This window comes from Lactuca virosa, chromosome 8 (assembly GCF_052849685.1).
Source record: "Lactuca virosa cultivar CGN04683 chromosome 8, Lactuca_virosa_CGN04683_v6, whole genome shotgun sequence".
NCBI lineage: Eukaryota > Viridiplantae > Streptophyta > Magnoliopsida > Asterales > Asteraceae > Lactuca > Lactuca virosa.
The window spans coordinates 144,881,506-144,905,553 of NC_136433.1; the positions used below are offsets into that span (position 1 = coordinate 144,881,506).

General features: G+C 39.2%; 1 protein-coding gene across 1 annotated transcript; it reads left to right on the forward strand.

The window, feature by feature from the left end:
• Positions 1 to 23,164: 23,164 nt before the first annotated feature.
• On the forward strand, positions 23,165 to 23,797 carry LOC145130914 (uncharacterized). Its single transcript, XM_079065668.1, has one exon. It carries the CDS (start codon positions 23,165 to 23,167, stop codon positions 23,795 to 23,797), a length of 633 nt encoding a protein of 210 aa, XP_078921794.1.
• Positions 23,798 to 24,048: the final 251 nt, after the last annotated feature.

Here is a 24,048-nt window from a genome sequence, read left to right on the forward strand (position 1 = left end):
GTTCTTCAGGCGTCAGAAAGTTATGACACTTGTCACCACAGACCTGCCGGTCTAGCTGTTGCAAGCAGCTCAGGTGCGGGTTTGTCGGACCCAGTATAGATCTATACACAACTATCACGTTCTCATTCCAAGAGATTCTGATTATAACTAAAGGACTTTTCTGTGGTACTTGGAGTACCCCAAAGGAGAATGTCTCACAAATATTCATTAACGAGTTCACCTAGTGTGTAGTGAAAGTTCATTTTGTAAATCGATAATGTTATTGTTTTCTTTGTTAGATGAAGTGTTCAAAACTATACCTATTATAGTTTATCAAAAGTGTTGTATGATGGTATTAAAACCTGGTTACACATGTATTTGTATTTCAAATAAAGGGCATTGGAAATACTAAGTGTAAATCTTACACACCTTGCTCAACATGTTACAAGGTGTGAATAACTCTTAAATATGTATTTGACTGTTTTACCCTTAACTGTCACTGTTTTTGAGTATTTATAGAAAAATCACCGTAAGTCGAAAACTAAATCCGCAAACTCTGAGTATTTGGAAAAAGTGTCTACTGTGTTCATAAATTTTCCCATAATTTTTGGTGGTATCAAACTAGTGTGAAAATGTTCATTTTCACAACCTGGTCTGATTTCGTTGCTGCAGTGATAGGCAGTTTTGTAAAAATCAGCATAAATTGTACGAAAATAGTATGGAGATGTGCAAGTAGTCATTTTAAAGTTACAAACCTGAACTACTTGCATATTATACAGTTTTGAAAAATATTAAGTTTAAGTTGGGTAAAACAGTTCGTGAACAGGTCACAACGTTTCTGTTGTAAGCTGTCAAGTTAAGTTTTGAATATGTTTTGGTGTTTTAACTTGTATTCCCCCCCTGAAAACTGAAGAAAACTAGAAAATATAGGGGTATGAACTCACCTTTAGTGATTCTTGAAAGAGTGGAAGGTCGAAGATGAGGAGTATCAAGTCAAGAACACTTAATGAACACGTGAGAGTTTGGATGATCCTAAGAACGATTTTTGGTGTTAAGATATGAGTCAATGATCCAAGAGTGTTATGAAATTATGGAATGACACTTGAGTTTAAATGGAATACTTACCAAAAAGTGCAGTAGCAACTCAAGAACACTTGCACAAGGGGGGTGGAAAGTAGAGAGAAAGAAGCTTTCTTGAGGTGATATGAGAAGTGTGTGTATGTTTGAAATGAGCAAGTAACTCAAGAAATCCTCCAGGGATTTCCTTATATGGAAGGTTGCTGGAGCAACTTGTGAGTTTGAAGTGATGTGTGCATTGGTTTGTGTGATGTGGATAAGGTGGCAAGTGGGAGGGTGACACATGGAAGGCAAGTGGGCACACTTGACCCACTTGTGGGGTAAATATCCTCTTAATATAAAATAATAATTTTTAATAAATAAATCCTTGAGAAATAAATAAAATATGAGTTTTGGGGGTTAAAAATTGTAAAAATATGAATTTGGTGAAAAAAATCCCGTCAAAAACGGGTTTAGGAGGCTAAAGTAGTCAAAAATCAGCTTTAGGAACCGAACCTGCGAGGTTCGGCTCTAAGGAGCTAGGAACCGAGAGTAGGAGGGAAGATCCGAATGTCCGAAGGGGGAGGCCGAAGGTCCGAGGTCTCGCATGGGGGGCCGAGGTTCGGTCCTCGCTGCTGGCTTCGGTCCGAGATGGCCTCTGACAAGTTCGGTTCTGACACTTTCGGTTCCTAAGAGGACTTTCGGTTCCTAAGAGGACTTTCGGTTCTATATGGCTGTTTTTCGAGAAATCTTTCCGTTTTGCTTGATTTTTGACCAAGTTAAGGTCAGGATGACCCGGTTGACCATAAAAAGTTTGAGAGAGATTTGGAAGAGATTTCTAAGAGGACTTTCGGTTCTTAAAAGGACTTTCGGCTCTATATGGTTGTTTTTCGAGAAATCTTTCCGTTTTGCATGATTTTTGACCAAGTTAAGGGTCGAGATGACCCGGTTGACCATAAAAAGTTTGAGAGAGATTTTGGGAGAGATTTGGAAGAGATTTCACATACTGGGAGAGATTTCACATACTTGGAGAGATTTGTGAGAGATTTCACATAGTTGGAGAGACTTGGGAGAGATCTCACATACTTGGAGAGATTTGGGAGAGATTTCACATACTTGGAGAGATTTGGGAGAGATCTCACATACTTGGAGAGATTTCACATACTTGGAGAGTTTTGAGAGAGATTTCACATACTTGGAGAGATTTGGGAGAGATCTCACATACTTGGAGAGATTTCACATACTTGGAGAGTTTTGGGAGAGATTTCACATACTTGGAGAGATTTGGGAGAGATCTCACATACTTGGAGAGATTTCACATACTTGGAGAGTTTTGGGAGAGATTTCACATACTTGGAGAGATTTGGGAGAGATCTCACATAATTGGAGAGATTTCACATACTTGGAGAGTTTTGGGAGAGATTTCACATACTTGGAGAGATTTGGGAGAGATTTAACCTTAGCCATTATTATCGTATAATCTCGTAATGCAAGGTTCGTGAACCCCGTTATGCTTCGTTAATGACCGTTTTAAGTCCCCGAAAAGGTCCTTAGCCGTGTTTTGATGCGTTTAACTCCCTTTTTATGGTTTTTACATTGTTAACACTTAGATTCTTCAAGACACTTGAATTTTTGACATACAAATGCACATTTTTTTACAAGGAATAACTTCTAACATACAAGTACTAGTTAAGTTTGACCGGTTTGACTTGTTGACTTGACTTTGACTTTGACTTGAATTTGACGGTTGTCACACACTAAAGGCTCAATTTGACGAAGTTTGTGGAAAGATCGATGGTCTTAAGCAATGGCTTGAGGAAGTACCAACTTTTCCTCCCTCAAGAGTGGGAAGTGAAGACCAAAACTCGGATCAAATATCTCCTCAGCATTCTCATCAATATCCCATCATCCAAGAAAACGTTCCTACTCCTTAACCTTGACCGCAGCCATCTCCACAAAAGAAAACACATGTTCCCTCTCCTCAAAAGAGTCCAAGTCATGAGTCACCACCGCAACAACCACCAATTCGAGAATCTCATCCTTCTCCCGAGCGACCCGAGACTCCCCCTCATTTCAAGAACTTAGCTTCTTATATGTCATTTGAACACTCCGTCGACCCTCCCGCAACCAAACAGAAGAAATCTGACTGGAGATCAGGTAAATTTGATGAGTTGATCTGGAGGGAAAAGAGCCTTGATATCACAATGGATGAATCCCTCATCAACTCATGGGTCAATCCGTACAGAAGATTAGTTGATGACAATTACAAACCTTATCTCATATACGCAAAACCTCCTGAGGATGGTTATTGGGACATTCCCATCTCTCCCAATGCAAAATACTTCACAATATTTGAACCCTTTGACCGCAGTCTTCCCGACGATAAAAGGTTGCCCTTAGAGTTTGAAAGACTCAACCGCTTTCATGCCAAGCATGGGTCTTCTATTGAGAAAATTTGGTCCAATGATAGACCCACCGCAGTCAAAAACTACAAGCCCCAAAAATTCATGAAGGCGGAATTCAACCAATACGCCCTAACCAGAAGGAATTCAGACTACATCCGAACCCAAGCTGATTTCCCTTGCATGAACCCAGAAGAAATCTTCCTAATTGCAAAGGTATTTCAGAACAAGTCTGAAAAACATCCGAAGATGAAGACTGCATATGAAAGGGCCTGCACCTTTTTAAAGGAGACTGTGTGTGATTTTGCAAGGATTGATGCGGAAATCCACCTAGTACTTGCTCAAAAGTGTAACCTTCCTCCTCTTGAATCAGCTCCGGTCCTGACTGAAGGCTTTCAAGAAAGATCTCTTGGAGCAACTAACTTCCCAGATCTTGGAGTCATTTTCAAACGCTTAAATGATGAAACAAAATACTTCATCCCAATGACTGCCATGAACCGCATGACCAGGAAGCAAATGGAGATCACTCAAACCGCAGTTAACAAATCAAAACCCACAACTGCAGAAGTGAAGTTTGAAATCTCAAGGAGGATTGCGTGGCTTAAGTAAGTCAGGAAGTTCTGGAGGATTCTCATCAAGTTTCTCAAGCTCGACTCATGAAAGAAAAGTTTAAGAGGTCACTTAGGGGTAAATTGTTGAAACATAGAAGTGACCCTCTTAAACTTGATCCAAACCGCAACCATTATCTTATCCGTAACCACTCTCTCATCAGCAGTCAAGCACCGCAACCGCAGTCATCTTAGTCATCAGCACTTAGTCTTAGTCTTTTATCTGTTTTTCTTTAAGTACTTTCTTTTATCCAATGTGCCCTGCGTGGCAACTCTTAACAGATAGGACTTTTGTAATCTTCGAGACACTATAAATAGAGTTCTCTCTTTCTGATTAAATACACAATCTCTCTATGTATCATGAATCTAAAATCTCCATCTTACTATCTCACCTTATAGATACTCTGATTCTAATATCATTATCTCTTCGGAGCAAGTCAATCTCGACTTAATCACTAAGTTTGATCTCACTTACTAACTTGGTCTGATTGCATTCCTCGTTAAGAATCAACTTAAGTGTATACTTGATATAATACTTGCTGTCTTTTATATTTCCTTATATTTCCGCAACTAATCACCTAACTATCTAACTCTAACTTATATTATTGTTGAGCTTTATGATCCTTTGAGATTAACTTTAATTTCGTCAATATAAACTTGTTCTAACGTTTGTTCAAGTGTGTTTCTCAAGTTTTTCTCTCAACATCTAATATTATTTCTTTTCTTTTTCTGTTACATTATTTAAATTTTATAACATTCATTCTTGTTTTAATATCAAATATGAAGATATTTTTAAAAAAAATTAGATGCAATACCATACACTAATAGGGGGATTAAGGGGTGTATAGTGGATTATGCACCCGTTGCAGCCCCAGATCTAGATGTAGTTACTGTCATCTACATTATGATTTCAAGATACATACCGAACTAGACAAAATATGTATTGAATATTGTTCATCCATGAATATATGTTCAAAAATGAACATATGTTCGTGGATGCATGTTACAAAAAAAGAGGAAACCTAAAAAAGACTCATTTGGTGACGAATTTGGATTTTTCGAAAATCAGATTTTAGTTTAATGGATTCTATTTTGCATAATTTGTATGTAGAATATTTATTGTTCATAATAGTTATTGGTGAATTCTTGTTGCATATTGTTGTAGGTATCTTCAAGTTGTGGTGGAATTTACTTATTTGAAAAATTTTATTGTTAGTTTCAATGGTTTTTGTTCATTCATATTTATTTTTGAACATGCAATGTTTATCCATGAACATATGTTCATCTATGAACATGATCACTTGTAAAATTTAAATGAGAAAATGCATAATTGCATTCGTATATGTCTAGTTATGAACATTTATTCATATATGAGCATTCATACATGTTCAGATATGAATATTAATGAATGTTCATATATTTCTCAATTTTCATCTATGAACATGAATCGTTAATGGTCACATCTGAACATTAATCAAAATCAGATTTTTTGATTTTCGTTTCATAAGTTTTAGTTAATTTATACGATTAGATTTTTTTATGATTGATTCTTGAGTTTTTTTAAATCATATTTTGTTGGAATTGATTCAAATAAATGCTATAATTTAGTAACATAATTAATAAACTATTATTTCATTTTTAAAATAAAATTTTTATTTTATCATCATACATTTTTGTTCATAAATTGATCTAATTGTAAATAAGGTGGTTTAATGGTTCGATGAATAAATTTGGTTCTATGTTGAACCCACCATATATATATATATATATATATATATATATATATATATATATATATATATATATATATATATATATATATATATATATATATATATATATATATATATATATATATATATTGTAGCAACCTAAATTTTCCAGGCTAAATTTATCATTTTTAAAATAATATAACATCCACTTTGATAAGATTAAAGTCAGGATAAACTATAACGACCCAAATTTCAACCCAAAATTTTTCAATTAAAACTTTAAGTGTTTAGTCAAATCACAACCACAAACCTTAAAAAATTTATCAGAGTATCATTAAAAATTATCATGTACACAAGTCCTCCATTAATACGATGCAATCGAGTCGTGCCCCTTCGTGAATATAAGAAAAACCTGCAACATGTAAACCGTAAATCGTAAGCACAAAGCTTAGTGAGTTCCCCAAAATACCACACACAACACAACACAATAAACAGCTATGGGTTATCAGCAGCCCCGCGGACTATCAGCAGTCCCAGTGGGCTAACAGCACGCCTGGTGGGTTATCAGCGACCCTGGAGACTATGAGCATACTTATTCACATATAAGCAGCATAATATAATAATAACAGCTAGAACCAGGTGCTCATCACATATATAGCTATTCTAGCATACAGGCTCATACAAACATTCAAGAGTCACAAAGACAGCTAGCATTCGTACATACATAATTTAAAGAGTCGGCATTGGTACCTTCGACTCTTAAGCACCGAGAAAAGACTCACCTCAAACTGCTGAGACAACCAGATAAATGCTCGAACTGCTGATTCGGGAAACCTCCACACTAAATAGCATCAGGCAATATCGTTATTAATAATCAGGTCATAAACCACAACAGGCCCTGGCTAAAGACACCCAAAATCCTGTAATGGCCTAAAATCCTAAATGGTGCCCAAAACCCACTATAGGCCCAATCCAAGAAGGCTCAAAGCCTAACAATGACCAAAAGTCAAAAGTACTAATGACCCAATAAGACTAAAACCTTAATAGTCCAACAATGTCCCAAACCAATAGTCAACAAAATCAACGGCGGTCAACAGCCTATGTACGCCCTGTGTACTCGATCTACGCCCAACGTACGCCACCATTGGGCAGCACGTGATGTGTATGAGATGGGTACGCCCAGATTACTCCAAAACAACCGAACTCATCATTAAGGACTTAAACGGTTAAGCCACTGAGTCCACTTCTCAGATCTGATTCCAAATGACAACTTAACCCATAAAGTCTTTAGCTTTAAGCCTTTGCATGGATGAAATGAACTTAAACCTCAAAACCCTAACTTAAACCATACTTAACACCACCAAATTTTTGCATGGTTGGAAAGGGACCATTAAGCAACCATTTTTATGAATCTATCTGACTTAAAGCACTTAAAAGGACAACTACAATGCTCTAGAGTACCCCATACTCACAAAGGTCCAAGCTTTATGAAAAAAAGCTCATAAACCCCCCATCTAAGGAGATCTAAGAAGAACATTAGCAAGGTATGGACTTTATACCTTCAAAAGAAGCATAATATGGAGGAGTTTATGGATCTTCAAGCTTGCATACAACACTACCTTCTTCCTCAACACAGATGCATAAAACCGCCAACAAAACTCTAAGATCTTCACATTCAAGGCTAGGGTTCGATATTGAGGCAAAAAGGGAGTGGAGGTTGATTATGTAAGGTCTAAATGAGATTTAATGTCTTTACATGTGGGTAAAACCCTAAAAATTAGGATTTGGCTTCAAACCACGTACCCCCCGCGTACTCCTCGTATGCCCAACTTATTAGGTTTAGCTCCTGCGATCATCTCCTGCCTAGTACGTACGGCGTACACCCTGTACGCCCAACGTACTAGGCTCAACCCAAGAACCCTCCAATCTTCGAATGACCATAACGTCTTCTTTATAACTCCGATTTCGACGTTCTTCATATCCACAGAAAGGTATTGAAAGGCCCCACAAAAATATCTAGGTGTCTTGGACTAAGAACTCTTCGAACAAAAATCCATTTTTCATGCAAGAAACTGACCTCCGACTATTCCCATTCTACCCTTCGGCCCGAAGCACAATCCATATGATTTAGGTCTCATAACCTTCATTGCCTCCTTCTACAAGGTCTAAACGTTGCCTCCTTAAGGCCCAATACCATCACACTATCGAATTTCAGCCCACGACCCTGAATCACAGAATGACCCGAAACAGGGTGTTACAATTCTCCCCCACTTAAATTAGATTTCGTCCTCAAAATCTCTCCTTACTACCTCCTATGCAGAGCCAAATGATCTTGACTTTACTCCCCGGATCCCAAAGATGACTAGGAAAATCACCTCACTTCGATGAACCACCGTCCTTACTACCGCCAAACCTGAACATAATGGAAATTACCAGCGCTAATGACGAATGAACCTTAACTTGCTATAATCCCAACGCGTGCCCAACCGCTACGCCTGAAACTGAAAACCCCGATTAATGTCTGACTTCCAGAAAGGTAGAACCATTCCAAACCACTCCCACAATAGTTCATCACCATAACCCAAACCGCACAAACCTACCCATACTGAATAAGTTAACGGATGCCCAAAACATATATGCCCCAACCACTTACCGGTACCGAAAATCCTCATAAAAAATCAGCTCCATACCCAAAACTGAACAGGTACTGGTGGTCCTGGTCTATCCACCGACACAACTCCATCAATCAATCACTCCCAATAACAGACAATTTAGCCCATGCTTGAACAATCACCAAGTCCGCTTAACCCCATATATGACTACAAATTGAACTTGGTTCTCACATCACATTGGCCCCAACCCAACCTATGATTTACCAAGCATATAAATGTTGAGGCCCACTCACAACCCTTCATCCAATCTTCGATGATCTAAAACATCCTAGATCATGCAACGTACCAGGTCATAGACTTCCATCACTGATACTACCGCCTACCAACCCAGTGAATGTTACGGTTGCTCTGTAGTCTCACATCACTTCCCCGACCACACACTATCCTGGTCAATGCTATGGTTGCTCCGTATTCTTTCATCACCCTACAACCGCTCGCTAACCTGGTGAATGTTACGGCTGCTCCATAATCTTAAATCACTCCCACAACTGCTCACTAATCTGGTGAATGCTACGGCTGCACCACAGTCTTACATCACTCCCACAACGGCTCACTAACATGGTGAATGCTCCGGCTGCTCCGCAGTCTTACATCACTCCCACAACCGCTCTCTAACCTCGTGAATGCTACGGTTGCTCCGCAGTCTTACATCACTCCCATGACCACTCACTATCCTAAGACAATGCAAGACAAAACCCCACCTACCAGACTCTATCAGGTGTTCGGGTCGTTCTTTAGACCCCACAACCTTAATCAGACAAGAACAGGCAGAGAGGTCCTAACACAACCCTCGACCTGAACCTAGCCATGAATCCATACCATTTGCTTCGATGCTCATCACTGACCACAGAATACTATTCCTTGCTTAACCCTAAACATTCACAACCAAAGCTGGCTCTCTAGATGACTTAGGATGAAATAACGACGACTGGTTGTCCCAGTTTATCCTGAATCAAATAATATCTTATATGTACCACCCGATTAGCCATTAAAGGCCCTGTCGGCCAACTGTAGTATGCTCTACACTCAAAATCTAGACTTATCTTGAATTCCTCCCAGCCTCAAAGAACCCTGGTGTTCCCTCCATATATATCGATCAAAAACTCTAACATGGATACAAATTCCAAATGGCTCGCATCTGGCACCATCCCCGGCAGCCCCAAGTGACCATTCCTCACTTGGATTCATCTGCATTCTGATAACTTATGATTACTGGATTACCTAGCCATCCCATATACTTCTTGTCTAATCATCACCACATTGAGCTTACTGGACTAAGATCCCATGATTTAATGATATCAGGTGCTCACACCCCAACCCAGATGAAGCACTTTACTACTCTCGACCAAGATCTCGTAACCCAAAGTCCCTTCCCTTCCACACCCTTTCATAATCCCAACTGGTGACAAGGGACCCGAAAAACCCACAATCGGAACAGAAACATAATCACTTCAATGTTCTTCCTATAACCAAGACAAACTTGAGTCTGCTATGGACAATAAACCCACAATCAAGCAAATTAAAGCAAACGCACCCAGAAGCCATGAAATACCATAATTGAACGTGACGATGAATGGGAACAACCAACGATCGAGAATGCATTGATAGCAACCCCATAATCTGAAGCTTTCCACTGAGCTAACTCATGCATAATTACATATATCCAACCCTGACGTTAATTGCCAGATTCAACCACTGTTTATCTTAGACTATAGGTAACAATCTATACCCTGCTGACGACTCCTTCAAGCATCCACATTCAACTCGAGCGACCCAAAGGACTCGTGACCCAAACATCCGTCGACATGAAAGAACCACTGTCTACAACAAGCTCCCTGACTAACAACTTCTCACTGTGAAAACGACTCGAGCATTCCTAAGCTCATACAACAAATGTGAACTTGCTTTACACCCTGCCTTAGCCACATCTTGAACCCAAGCCTCGTATATCCGGAGCGTGTATCATCATAATCCCTTCTACTAAAACCACAAAGTCAAACAGATTGATGATCTTTCAAATAGCATGCCTAGTTCTCCACCACTTAGGATCGAACTATCATCAACTGACATTGCAGACAAACCTTAGTCAAACCAACTCAGCCCGATACATATCATCCCTGATTCTTAGAATGTATAACATAACACAAGATAATCTCCCAAATAAAGACCCAACAACTCACATACATTCTGAATCCCAGATGGAGACCTCGGAAACTTCCCAGACATAACCGCCTCTATCATCAAGAATCTCGTGAAAATGCACAATCAATAACTATAATATCCCATTCATAGATTCGATTTTCTATCCAAGAACAATTGGACTACCGCAAACCTCGCCTCTGATTCCCCGACCTTCACTCCATCGCGAGACGCAATCATGCAACATGAGGCATCATCCTCATAGTCGAGACACAACAAGAGTTTTTGTTCCTAATTCACTTTTCTTGATCATCTGGAACAACCTGCCAGAACACGTTCTAACCGAACTCAAGGAAACCATACCCCTGGTCCTTATCTTGTATAGTCTCCATGAAAATGACTCCCCTTCCACACATGAAAAGTTGAAGAACAGAATCCCCATCATAGAAAATGACATCATAAGCCACCGGCTGATCACTCAGTCTCAAAACTGCAATCCTCAAGCTATTCATCCCAACCGTTCCCTCAATGAGTTCCACGATTCAGACTGTCACTATCTTAAGTAGTGCCCCTAAGACCTCAAAATCAACTGCTCATCTAGGTCTGCACCCATCAACCTCAACTGACCTTGCCATTATTGCCTAAACGATCACCCGACCTGTCTTCTTCCCAGTCAGCCATAAACAGAAAGTTGGTAATACCCAAAAAGTTGCGACAGGTTCATGGCGCCAAACCATGTTCTTACCCTCAAACAACTCCTTATAACTTTCAGGACGTTCCTCGATTCAAGTATGGATCCTATGCTTCCAGTAGTACAGGCCGGATACTACCTTCCACACCTATCCGTACTTTCCTCATAATGACACCCTCCCAAAATTTGCTAAATGGGGCATCACTCGCACTAAAGTTCTTCCTAGTCTCTCCTAGGATTACCACCTCACCCTGCTATCAGCTGCTGAAGAACCTCTACTAATGTCAGTTAACTACTTCAATTATACAATTAGATGCAACAAAGATTAGATAATCCTTCAACTAAAAGACCCAACCCTATAACGGTTAAACTCAAATGAGAGCTACGCAATAAGGCCAAGTCAACCACTCTAAGATTATTTAATCTCCATTGCATGTAACTTAAGATATTCATGTGGTAGCTAACTTACATCAATATGAACCCTACAAAGCACAACACAAACATCATTCGAGCATATAGAACAAAAAGCATCACAGAAATAGGTCGCCCTACCTAAGAAGCTCCTGAAGATCTCTAATCACTAGCATGCATCACTACCAACTCACAAAACAGGCATTAAGGCATCTCTCCTAATCAGGCATTCTACCATGCAACACTAAGCAGATCCTTAGCCCTAATCTAGCATGTAATCCTCATATATTCACAACAAACATCAATCATAAAATACGTATGGTATTTTGGGAAATACTTACTTGAGCTTGGCTGATTGCACGCATCACACCCCTTTTTATTTTTAAAACTTCTTATTAAATCAATTTATTTTGGAAAACTTTACCAAATCCTCAGTTTGAGTTCAAGCACACCCGAGAGTATGCATGAATCCCTCAAACCAAGGCTCTGATACCAACTTGTAACGCCCCAAATTTAAACCCAATATTTTTTCAATTAGAACTATAAGTGTTTAGTCAAATCACAGCCACAAATCTTAAAATATTTATCCGAGTATCACTAAAATTTATCATGTACACAAGTCCACCATTGATGCAATGCAATCGACTCATGCCCCTTCGTGAATATTAGAGAAACTTGCAACATGTAAACCAAAAATTGTAAGCACAAAGCTTAGTGAGTTCCCCAAAATATCACACACAACACAACACAAATAAATAGCTATGGGTTATCAGCAGCCCCGGGTACTATCAACAGTCCCAGTGGGCTAGCAGCATGCCTGTTAGGTTCTCAGCGACCCTGGAGACTATCAGCAGATGCAGTCACATATGAGCAGCATAACATAATAATAATAGCTAGACCCAGCTGTTCATCACAAATACAACTATTCTACCACACATGCTCATATAAACATGCAAGAGTCACAAAGACAGCTAGCATCCTACATACATAATTTAATGAGCCGACATTGGTGCCTTCGACTCTCAACATCGGGAGAAGACTTGCGTCGAACTGCTGAGACAACATAGTAAACGCTCGAACTACTTATCCGAGAAACCTCCACACTAAATAACATCAGGCAATATCCTTATTAATAATCAGGTCATAAACCACAACCAGGCCCTGCCCAAAGACACCCTAAATCCTATAATGGCCCGAAATCCTAAATGGTGCCCAAAACCCACTATGAGCCCAATCCAAGAAGGCCCAAAGCCTAACAATGACCCAATGTCAAAAGGAATAGTGACCCAATAAGACCAAAACCTTAATAGTCCAATAATGGCACAAACCAATAGTCAAAAAAATCAACGGCGGTCAACAACATGTGTATGCCCTGCGTACTCGATCTACGCCCAGCGTACGCCATCCTTGGGTAGTACGCGCTGCCTACGAGATGGGTATGCCCAGCGTACTCCACAATAGCTCAACTCATCATTAATAACTTAAATGGTTAAGCCACTGAGTCCACTTCTCAGATATGATTCCAAATAACGACTTAACCTATATAGTCTCTAGCTTTAAGCCTTTGCATGGCTGAAATGAGATTAAACCTCAAAACCCTAACTTAAACCATACTTAACACCACCAAATTCTTACATGGTTGGAAAGGGACCATCAAGGAACTATTTTTATGAATCTAGATGATTTAAAAAACTTGAAAGGACAACTACAATGCTCTGGAGTACCCCATACTCACAAAGGTCCAAGTTTTGGGACAAAAAGCTCATAAAACCCCATCTAAGGAGTTCTAAGAAGAACATTGGCAAGGTATGGACTTTATACCTTCAAAAGAAGCACAAGATGGAGGAGTTTCTGGATCTTCAAGCTTGCATACAACACCACCTTCTTCAAGGATTTTATTCCTAAACAAAGATGCACAAAACCACCAACAAAACTCCAAGATCTTCACACTCAAGGCTAGGGTTCGCTATTGAGGCAAAAGGGAGTGGAGGTTGATTATGGAACGTCCAGATGAGAGTTAATGTCTTTAAATAGGGGTAAAAACATAAAAATTAGGGTTTGGCTTCATACCACGTATGCCCCACGTACTCCTAGTACACCCAGCGTACTTGGTTCAGCTCCCGAAATCATCTCCTGCCTAGTACGCCCGGTGTACACCCTGTTCCCCCAGCATACTAGGCTCAACCCAAAAACCCTCCAATCTTCGAACGACCATAGCGTCTTCGTTCTAACTACGATTTTGATGTTTTATATATCCACATAAAGGTATTGAAAGGACCCACAATAATATCTAGGTATCTTGGACTAAGAGCTCTTCGAAAAAAATCTATTTTTCATGGAAGAAACCGACGTGCGACTATTCCCATTCTACCCTTCGGCCCGAAGCACAATCCAAAGGATTTAGGTCTCATAACCTTCATTGCCTCCTTCTACAAGGTCTAAATTTCACCTCCTTAAGGCCCAATGCCCTCACACAATTGACTTCCGTCCCACGGCCCTGAATCACAGAATGACCCGGAATAGGGTGTTACACAAACCATTTGTTCATAAACCACTATTTAGAAATCAGAGTTATAATGAAGACAATGTAGAATATTGAATCATAGAACTGTTGATGTATGTGTACAGTCCCTCCTTCGCACTCCAATAAGTACCTGCAAAATATTTAATCCACAACTGTAAGTACAAAGCTTAGTGAGTTCCCCAAAATGTCCCATACAACACAACATAATAATCTGCTAAGGGTTATCAGTAAGCATGGGACTATCCGCAGTCCTGAATATCACATACAACACAACAATATAAACAACTATGGGTTATCAACAACTCTGGGACTATCAGTATTCCCATTAGGATAACATCATGTCGATTAACAACACACCTCACAGGTTTTCAGCAACCTTAGGGACTATCAGCAGTTCCATGGACTCACAACAGTCAAGGAGTTATCAGCAACTCAGTTTACATATGACAGCTCTCACTCCGTGCAGGCCGGTACTACGAGATACCTAACAACAATAAGGAAGTACCCTCTCAGTCTACATTCTAAAACCTTTAAATTGAACAAAAGTTAACTCATGCCAAAAGTCAACGGTCAAGGTGAAAGTCACCAGTCAACATCACCATCAACTGATACTCACGTCGTGACCAGCCCATGGTCACGTTGTGGCTAACAAACTCAGCCCCGATTCAAAGCTCCATAACCAAACAGCTTAGCCGCGATTGAAACCTTTTTCACGTCGTGATTGCCATGCCCTCACGTAGTGACAAAGTCCATCCAAAACAATCGGGGAAAAACTCATTATCACGTCGTGACCTCCATATGGTTACGTCGCGAGTACAACAAATTTGGACAACTTAATGCATTTAGCCCTTAATCCTTTAAGCCATCCAGTTCAACTTTCCACAAGACCTTCTTACTCCAAAAACCTTCTAAAAATTGATGCTTTATAGACATACATGTCCAATGCATGTCTTGATCTCTTATTAGGTCAATATGATAAAAAAAAATGGAACCACAATCACATGAATGTTTTCAAAACATAGCCAAACTTCAGATCTAATATATAAAACAATCAAGGGACCTCAAGGACCCATAAAGTTGCCAACTTTATGGAATCCTTTCATCCAAACTTTCACAACATGAAGAAAAAGGGACACAAAGCCTAGATTGAATAGCTAACAACATAAAGTTTAGATCTTAAACACTTACAATGGTCCAGAAATGGATCAAATGGAAACTACAAGCTTGCCAAGAGGATCTCTACACCACAAGGGCCCTTTTCTTCTTTCCAAATGCACGAAAACACTAAGGATAAGCTCATAAATGAAGAAAAGGGTATTAATGTTTGCTTCAAGGATCAAGAGGGTGATGGAGGCTGGAAATGAAACCCTAATTCCAAGATTAGTGGCTCACATATGGAGGAAATGCTAACGTCATAGGCTTGGGCTGCAGCCATCCTCACGTCGTGACCATACCCTCGTCACGCCATGAGAGCCGTCCGAACACATGATCTCATATTTGATTTGTCACGTCGTGTCAACCTTCCTGTCACGTCGTGACATATGGTTTTTCCCAAAAACCATGCCTTTGACTCCTTTGTTCCCTACACTGATCCATTTTGGGAGACGGGTGTTACAACTCTCCCCACTTAAATTAGATTTCGTCCTTGAATTCTGACTCGGTTAGAGTTTTAACTACACTAACACAATCTGTAACGCCCTCATTTCCTGCTAGATTAGGTCATAGTCTGTAATCACTTTGGTCAACTATTGTAATCTTTATATGAATGAACAAGAAAGGATTATTCATGTATTTATATGCTTACACGTTTTATAGGATATTAGGTGTATTTAATAATAAAATATATAAAATTAAAATACGCATCGAAGATAAAAGATTACTTATTAAAAATAACCTGAACTTAGTTGTATTATACGTTATAAGGATTCTGGAGATATAAGGAGCGTTCAAATCTGACTTCATATGAAGAAGTAACGCTTTTGCGAAGTTTCACGATTTAACCGGCACGGCTTTGCGTCTCATGAAAAGTAAATTTTCGATAAATTACTTTCTAGCCATAGTGATCAAAATGGAAGTCGTAGTAGTCGTTACATCAAGAGCGTGTATATGGAGAACGTCCAAATCTGACTTCGCAAGCGGAAGTTACGATTTCTCCAAAATTCGACATAGTAGTATTCAGCTCAAAAATCAAATTTTAGATCGGTCGAATTTGAGCCAAAATAATCTAAATGAGAGTTGAATATCTCGTTGTTAGGAGTCCAACGATAAAAAGACTGTCGAAATCGGACACCAGATGAGAAAGTTATGCTTTTTATACGGGATTTAGCAGTCTAAGACATTGTAAAAAAAATACAAAATCAAAATTAGCCAATGGAGTCTAAAGGAAAAGTTGTAGATCTCGTCGTGAACTACGCGTGCATATAAAGAACGTCAAAAATGGAGTTTGTATGAAGAAGATACGGAATTTTGAAAATCTGAAAAATGGTACGCATGCGCGTCAGGAGCGTTACGCGCCAGAGAAGACCACGCAGCCGCACCCACTTTTCACCATGTGTCAGGCCAGCATTTCGCCATGTCATTATGTCTCGACCAGGCGCACGACGTGCTGCCATGGTGCACAACACATCAAACATCTGAAATTTTCATTATTTAGCCCATTTTTCCATCATTCTAGTCTGCGGCGAAGCCCTTTGACGCCCCTAAGTACTCATCTGAGTAGTAGCTTTCGAGTGGGAGATCCCGAGTTATTATTCTACCAGACTAGTTCCCGGTTCCCATCTATAGTACTCTGTAAGTGAGCTACACTTACTCTGCCGTTGTGTAATTTATATATATATATATATATATATATATATATATATATATATATATATATATATATATATATATATATATATATATATATAGTTATGAGTCATTACTGGGAACTTATATGTAAGATTTATCAATGGTTGCAATTCATTATACTGCTTGATCTACTTATCTGAGTAATGTCTAGGCTGGATTTAGTGAGGTGTTTAAAATGGAATTTCCAAACAGTATACTCTATATACCAAACGGACCCTACATCCGATATGATCCTACCTAGTTATTCCTTATTTAGATCTTAAAGTAGACTTTAGGATTATTGAGATTAGACTAAGACTTAGCGTTGTGTACATCTAGGTCTTTTGGAAAAGGTGTAAAGCGAAGCTCTGCCCTATTCACCAATCACCAAACACTTTTGTCAGGTGAGTACCTAGTTACTATCTAGATTATAATCTAAAATAAAAGTATTATTTATATGAGACATTAAGTGCTTGAATGTATTATCTGTGCTACATGCTATTTGTATAATTAGGATAATACTATTGAATTAGAACTCGTATTGGAAATCGATTGCCTTTAAATATGAGTCATACCTTAAGTTAAGAATAAGACTTTTAAAGACTACTTAGTTGATATTAGGTTGGATATCGATTAGGTCTCATGACTAGGGTAGGGTGTGTGAGAACAGACTGGAGTGTTTCTCCTATTTCTTGGATGACAAGAAATGGTGGGTCCAGATCAGACAACTGGCAAGTATGTTTGGGTCATCAACCAGAGTAGATGATAACAATTGACTATTCAAGGCAGTCTAGTGAATTACGTTACTAGCATAGACTTATAACCCATGGACGTAGATAAAATGGGATACCATATTTATCAAATCTTTGAACATTGGTTTCCTTATATGACTTACACTGGCCAAGGACACCCCTAGCTGTGTAGTCAAATAGTTGCTCAAACGATTCATCAGGTTGGGTGATTCTTCCAGATGATCATTGCATTTAGGATCTGTGAGGATCGGTTGGGTTGGGTAGTTGGTCTTAGGCCAAGATTTCATATATATATATATATATATATATATATATATATATATATATATATATATATATATATATATATATATATATATATATATATATATATATATATATATATATATAAGTGTGTGTGTGTGTATGTATGTGTAATTTTGACATCACTAGTTGCAGGAATAATATTATTTAGTATTGTTAAATTATTATAGGCTTGAAATCCTACGTATCTCACCACGTTTTCCCAAATGCGACCCACTCAATTTTATGCATCACAGGTAGTGGAACCAAGGCTACAATAGTCTAGTTAGAATGTTGAGTAGAATAAAGAGATATGCCTACAATCTGTAGTTTCAGGACCTTTTATATTTTTCGTTGTAACGTATGTTCGGATATGAATGAATGATATCCTCAATGATTTAATAAAATAACTTTTGTCATCTTAAAAATGTTTTATTTAACTGGGAATTTTCGAATCTGAATCGATAAGGCGTGAAGAAAATGTTTTAATTGGTTCTGAAAAATGGGGGATGTCACAGTTAGTATTAAAGCATTAGTTTAAGAAAACTAGGAATTTAGGAAAACTCTAGACTTAAAAATAGAAGCTAAGTATGATGGGTGAGGTGTGCAATAGAATACTTTAGTACATATGCATTGGTTGCCTTAGACTCTAACACTAGCATAATATAACAAGATGCCTTAACTACTACCTATGTGCTAAATGTGTGTATATACATAGTAAGTAGTATATCGTTATCCTAAAACTTCTTGCCTTTACGAATATAGAATGTCATGACAAACAGAAGGAGCATAAGAGTCTTCAATAACGAAGGAGGTCCAACACCTCAAAACGTCAGAGCAGCTGTTGTTCAAATCCCGATGAATGAAGCTTGAGAAATGATGCAAGAAATGCTCGATCAGTAGAGACGTGAGTTTAGGGAGCTATTGGCTCAGGAACTAGGTAATGCTACAGGAGGGGCGCTTGTGGTTAACAAGCCGGTAGTTTTTGAACAAGTCAACAACGCACCGATTTCTTCTCATCCAGAGACAGTCAAGGAAGGAAATGATGACTCGAAAAGTCATCAAGGTCAGTCAGAGATCTAGAGAAATGATGAATCAAGAGGCTATTGCAAGTATAAGGACTTCACAAACTTCAAACTGTCATCATTTAACAAGAATGAAGATCACGAAGGAGTGATGGACTAGATCTCGGAGATGGAGATGGCGTTTATGACCTGCGGTTGCATGGGGAAGCTACAAACCACCTATGTTGTGAGGTAGTTCAAGGGCATAACGCTTCGTTAGTGGAACACGTTAAGGAAGATTGTGAGCCCCAACAAGCCACTGCAGATGACATGGGACAAATGCTTGATCCATTTCAAGATGAAGTTTTGTACAGCTGAGAAGATGTTGGAATTGGAAAATCAATTATTGGCTTTGACGAAGGGAAGCATTTCGGTGGACGAGTATACCAATGATTTCACTGATAAAATGGAGTTCGCCCTGCGACTTGTTCTGGACGAACTTACCAATATTGATAGGTACGCAAATGGAGTGCCATGGGAGTAGTACATTGTGCCAATGAAGCAGCCGCCTACTTGTGAAGTGGTCGTTTGAGCTACCAATTCTGTGGAGGGTATCTTAAAGAAGAGAGTTGTCGATAGGAATGAGGTCAGTAGAAAGAAGAAGATTAAGGGAAGAAACAAAAACAACAGGAAGAAGAAGAAGAATTTTTCAAAGTCAAGCAGCAAGTATGGGAGCAGCCAAGAAGGGAAGTGGTGTGACCAGTGCAAGAAGAAGCATTTCAATGATTGTGTCGTCTGCTTCAAGTGCAAGAAGCTTGGGCATATTTGTACAAATTTCCCAGTCAAACGAAAAGTTTGTTTCAATTGTGGGGAGGAGGAGAACATGAAGACAGAGTGCCCAAAGGTTGAGAAACCTACCTCGAGGATCACGCCATCAAATCCCAATGGTCGAAGATATCATATGACCCTTAATGAAGAAAATGAAGAGATCAATGTTGCTTCAGGTACATTCTTAGTTAATCAAATTCCTGCAAATATATTATTTGATTCTGGAGCATATCATTCATTTATATCGCATGATATTGGTAGGAAACTTAAGTTATCACTACTTAGGCTAAGTACCCCTATCTTAGTAGAAGTAGCTGGTGGTAGGAATGTATCTGTTAGAAATAGGTTAGAGGCAATAACTACCGACTTGAATGGAAACAAATTCCGTCGAGAGCTATTGCCTTTTAAGTTGAGTGAGTTCGATGTAATTATCCGCATGGATTGGTTAGGATAATCCATCGCAGAAATCCTATGTGGAAGGAAGATGGTGCGCAGTAATCCCCCATGGGAGAGAGCCATTTGTGATTTACGGTGATAAGAGTAGAGTGATATGTGCAATCATCACAATGATGAAAGCCAGAAAATGCCTAGTCAATGGAGGCACAGCATTTTTAGCATACATGATAGACGCGAAGAAGGGGAAGAGGGAAATGGCTTTTTGATGAGGTATTTCCGGATAAATTACCAGAATTACTACCAGAGAGATAGGTAGAATTTAGGATCGACTTATTGCCAGGAACGATGCCAATTGTGAAAGCACTATATCGTTTAGCACCTGCAAAGATGAAGGAGTTAATGACATAGCTCCAGGAATTGTTGGATGAAGGTTTTATAAGACCTAATTCATCATGTTGGGGAGCTCCAATACTATTTGTGAAGAAGAAGGATTGTACTATGAGAATGTGTATTGACTACCGAGAGCTATTCAAAACTACGATAAAAAATAGGTATCCTTTACCTAGGATAGACGACTTGTTCGATCAATTGTAGGGAGCAACCGTTTTCTCCAAAACTGATCTCAAGTCAGGCTATCACCGGTTGAATATTAGACAGCAAGATATTGAGAATAAATCCTTTAGAATAAGGTATGGGCACTATTAATTCCTTGGTATGTCGTTCGGACTGAAAAATACTCAAGCAGCATTCATGGACATGATGCATCGAGTTTGTAAACCTTTTCTCGATAAATCAGTAATAGTGTTCATTGATGATATCTTCATTTACTCCAAGAACAATCAATATCATGGTAAGCATCTCCGAGAAGTACTAAAAGTCCTTACGAGGGAGAAGCTTTATGCAAAGTTCTCTAAATGTGACTTTTGGATATGGGAAATACAATTCTACGGTCATATTGTTAATCGGGAAGGCATTATGGTTGAACCAGCAAAGATAGAAGCAATGATGAAATGGTAGATGCCAAAGAGAGCGACAGAAATTAGTAGTTTTCTGGGACTGACGGGTTACTATCGAAGATTCATCCAAAACGTTTCTTCTATCGCAGCTCCAATGACAGCCCTGGCCAAAAAGGGAGTTGCATATACTTGGAGCGAGAAGCAAGAAAGAGTTTTTGGTGAATTGAAGAAGAGGTTGTGTGCAGTAGGGATGAGAGTGGGTCTAAACCCGGACCGGTAGACCCGGACCTGGAAAACCCGGGAACCGGTTAGCGGGATTTTGTAGAACCGGAAACTGGACCGGTATATAGGAACCGGTTCTGGTTCGGTTCCTGGTCAGGTACTGGGTAAAGTGGGTCTAGAACCGGAAAACCTGGAAACATTAAAGTGGGTCGGGTGGAACTGGGTAAAGTGGGACTAGAACCCGGATATTCATGTTTTAAACTTTTCATAAAAATCGGTTCCGGTTCCAAACACGGTTCTGATTCTTAAACCCGATTTACCCGGACCCAAAACCCGGATTACCCGAAACCCGGATAAATCCATTCTTTAAACACAGGACCCGGACTAGTTCTACATATTCTGGTTCTAACGGTTATGGTTCATGTCCGGTTTTTCGGTTTTAAATCTCATCCTTAGTGTGAAGCACCGATCCTCGTCCTACCAGAAGGAAGTTATGACCTTTCAGTTTTCAGTAATGCTTCTAAGATTGGATTGGGATGTGTCCTTACCCAAAGGGACAAAGTAGTAGCTTACACCTTGAGATAATTGAAGCCCCACGAGCAGAACTATCCGTCGCATGCTCTAGAGCTTTCAACAGTGGTTATTGCCTTAAAGATTTGGAGACACTATCTTTACAGAACCAAATACAAACTCTATACGGATCATAAAATCCTTCATTATCTCTTTGCTCAGAAAGAATTGAAAATGAGACAAAGGCAATGGATGGAGCTACTCATGGACTACGATTGTGAGACACTTTACCACCCAGGTAAAGCAAATATCGTAGCTGACTCCCTAAGCAGAAAGGTGATTCTGAAAGGAAAAAGAGCTAGATTGTTGAAGATTGAAGTGATCTCAACGATTATGGAAAAGATAAACGAAGCTCAGATAAGGGCTCTGGTAGAAGGTGATAAGAAGGAAGAACATCTAGGCAAGGCATTTGTATTTGAAGAAGATAAGCAAGGGTTGAAGACGTTTAAGAATCGTGTTTGGGTGCCTAAGTTAGGTGGTATATGAGATCTTCTTATGGAAGAATCTCATATGACCATGTATTCATTACACCCAGACAGCACCAAAATGTACTTGGACTTAAAACCCTATTACTGGTGGCCGACAATGAAGGTCGATATGGCAACTTATGTAGCAGAGTGCGTAATATGTGCAAGAGTAAACGCACAACATCAGAATCCATACAGGGATTTGGAACCCTTACCAGCACCCATAGGGAAATGGGATGATGTTACCATGGATTTTATAATGAAGTTGCCAAAGACAAAGAGAGGTCACAACATGATCTGGGTTGTTGTAGACCGACTCAAGAAGAGTGCGCATTTCATAGTCGCGTGAGAGAACTGGTCAATGGAAAAGTTGGCAGAAACCTATGCAGAGGAAATTGTGAGGATACATGGAGTACCCTTATCTAACGTGTTAGATAGGAACAATCAATTCACTTCCAGATTCTGGAAGAGTTTGCAGGAAGCAATTGGCACGAAGTTGTGCTTGAGTATTGCCTATCATCCATAATCGGATGGACAAAGTGAGATAACTGCCCAAACCTTGGAAGATATGTTGTGGATATTTTCCTTATAGTTTCCTGGTAGCTGGGATGACCACTTATCACTGGTCACATTTGCTTACAACAATAGTTATCACTCCAGTATCAAGATGCCTCCTTATGAAGCACTTATCACTAGCCGAATGAATTTTCGTACGCCATTGTGTTGGTTGGAAGCGGGAGAGAAACACTTTTGGGGGCTTGAGTTAGTACACCAGACCGCTGAGAATCTAAGAGTCATCAGAGAAAAGATGCTAGCTGCTCAAAGTTTTCAGAAAAGCTACGTAGATAAGAAACGACTACCGATAGCATTTGATGTAGGTGATCAAGTATTACTTAAAGTCTCTCCATGGAAGGGATGTATTAGATTTGGAAAGCGTTGGAAGTTAAGTCCTTGTTTTAAAGGACCGTTTAAATTACTTCAAAGGATAGAGAATCAAGCATACAAGCTTGAATTTCCCAACGAACTGCAAGGTATCCATAATACCTTTCAGGTTTTTTATTTGAGGAAGTACTCGGGAGAAGAAGTTGATATGCTCCAACTTGCAGAGTTAAGGATCGATAAAGATAAAAAGCTGGTTGAAGAGCCTGAAGCAATCGTTGACCGTAAGAGAAAGAAATTACGACACAAGATGATTGACTTGGTGCTAGTGCGATGGAAACACACGAGAGGGCCGAATCTCACCTACGAAATAGAAAGCGGAATGAGGAGTAGCTATCCCCATCTGTTTGCTGTTGCATGATTCTGGGGACGGAATCATCTTAAGGGGGGAGATGATTGTAACGCCTGCGTTTCCAGCTAGATTAGGTCATAGTCTTTAATCACTTTGGTCAACTGTTGTAATCTTTATATGAATGAATAAGAAAATGTTATTCATGTATTTATATGCTTACATGGTAGTAGTAGTCTTTAATCACTTTCGATAAATTACTTTTTAGCCTTAGTGATCTAAATGAAAGTCGTAGTAGTCATTAAACTGAGAGTGTGCATATA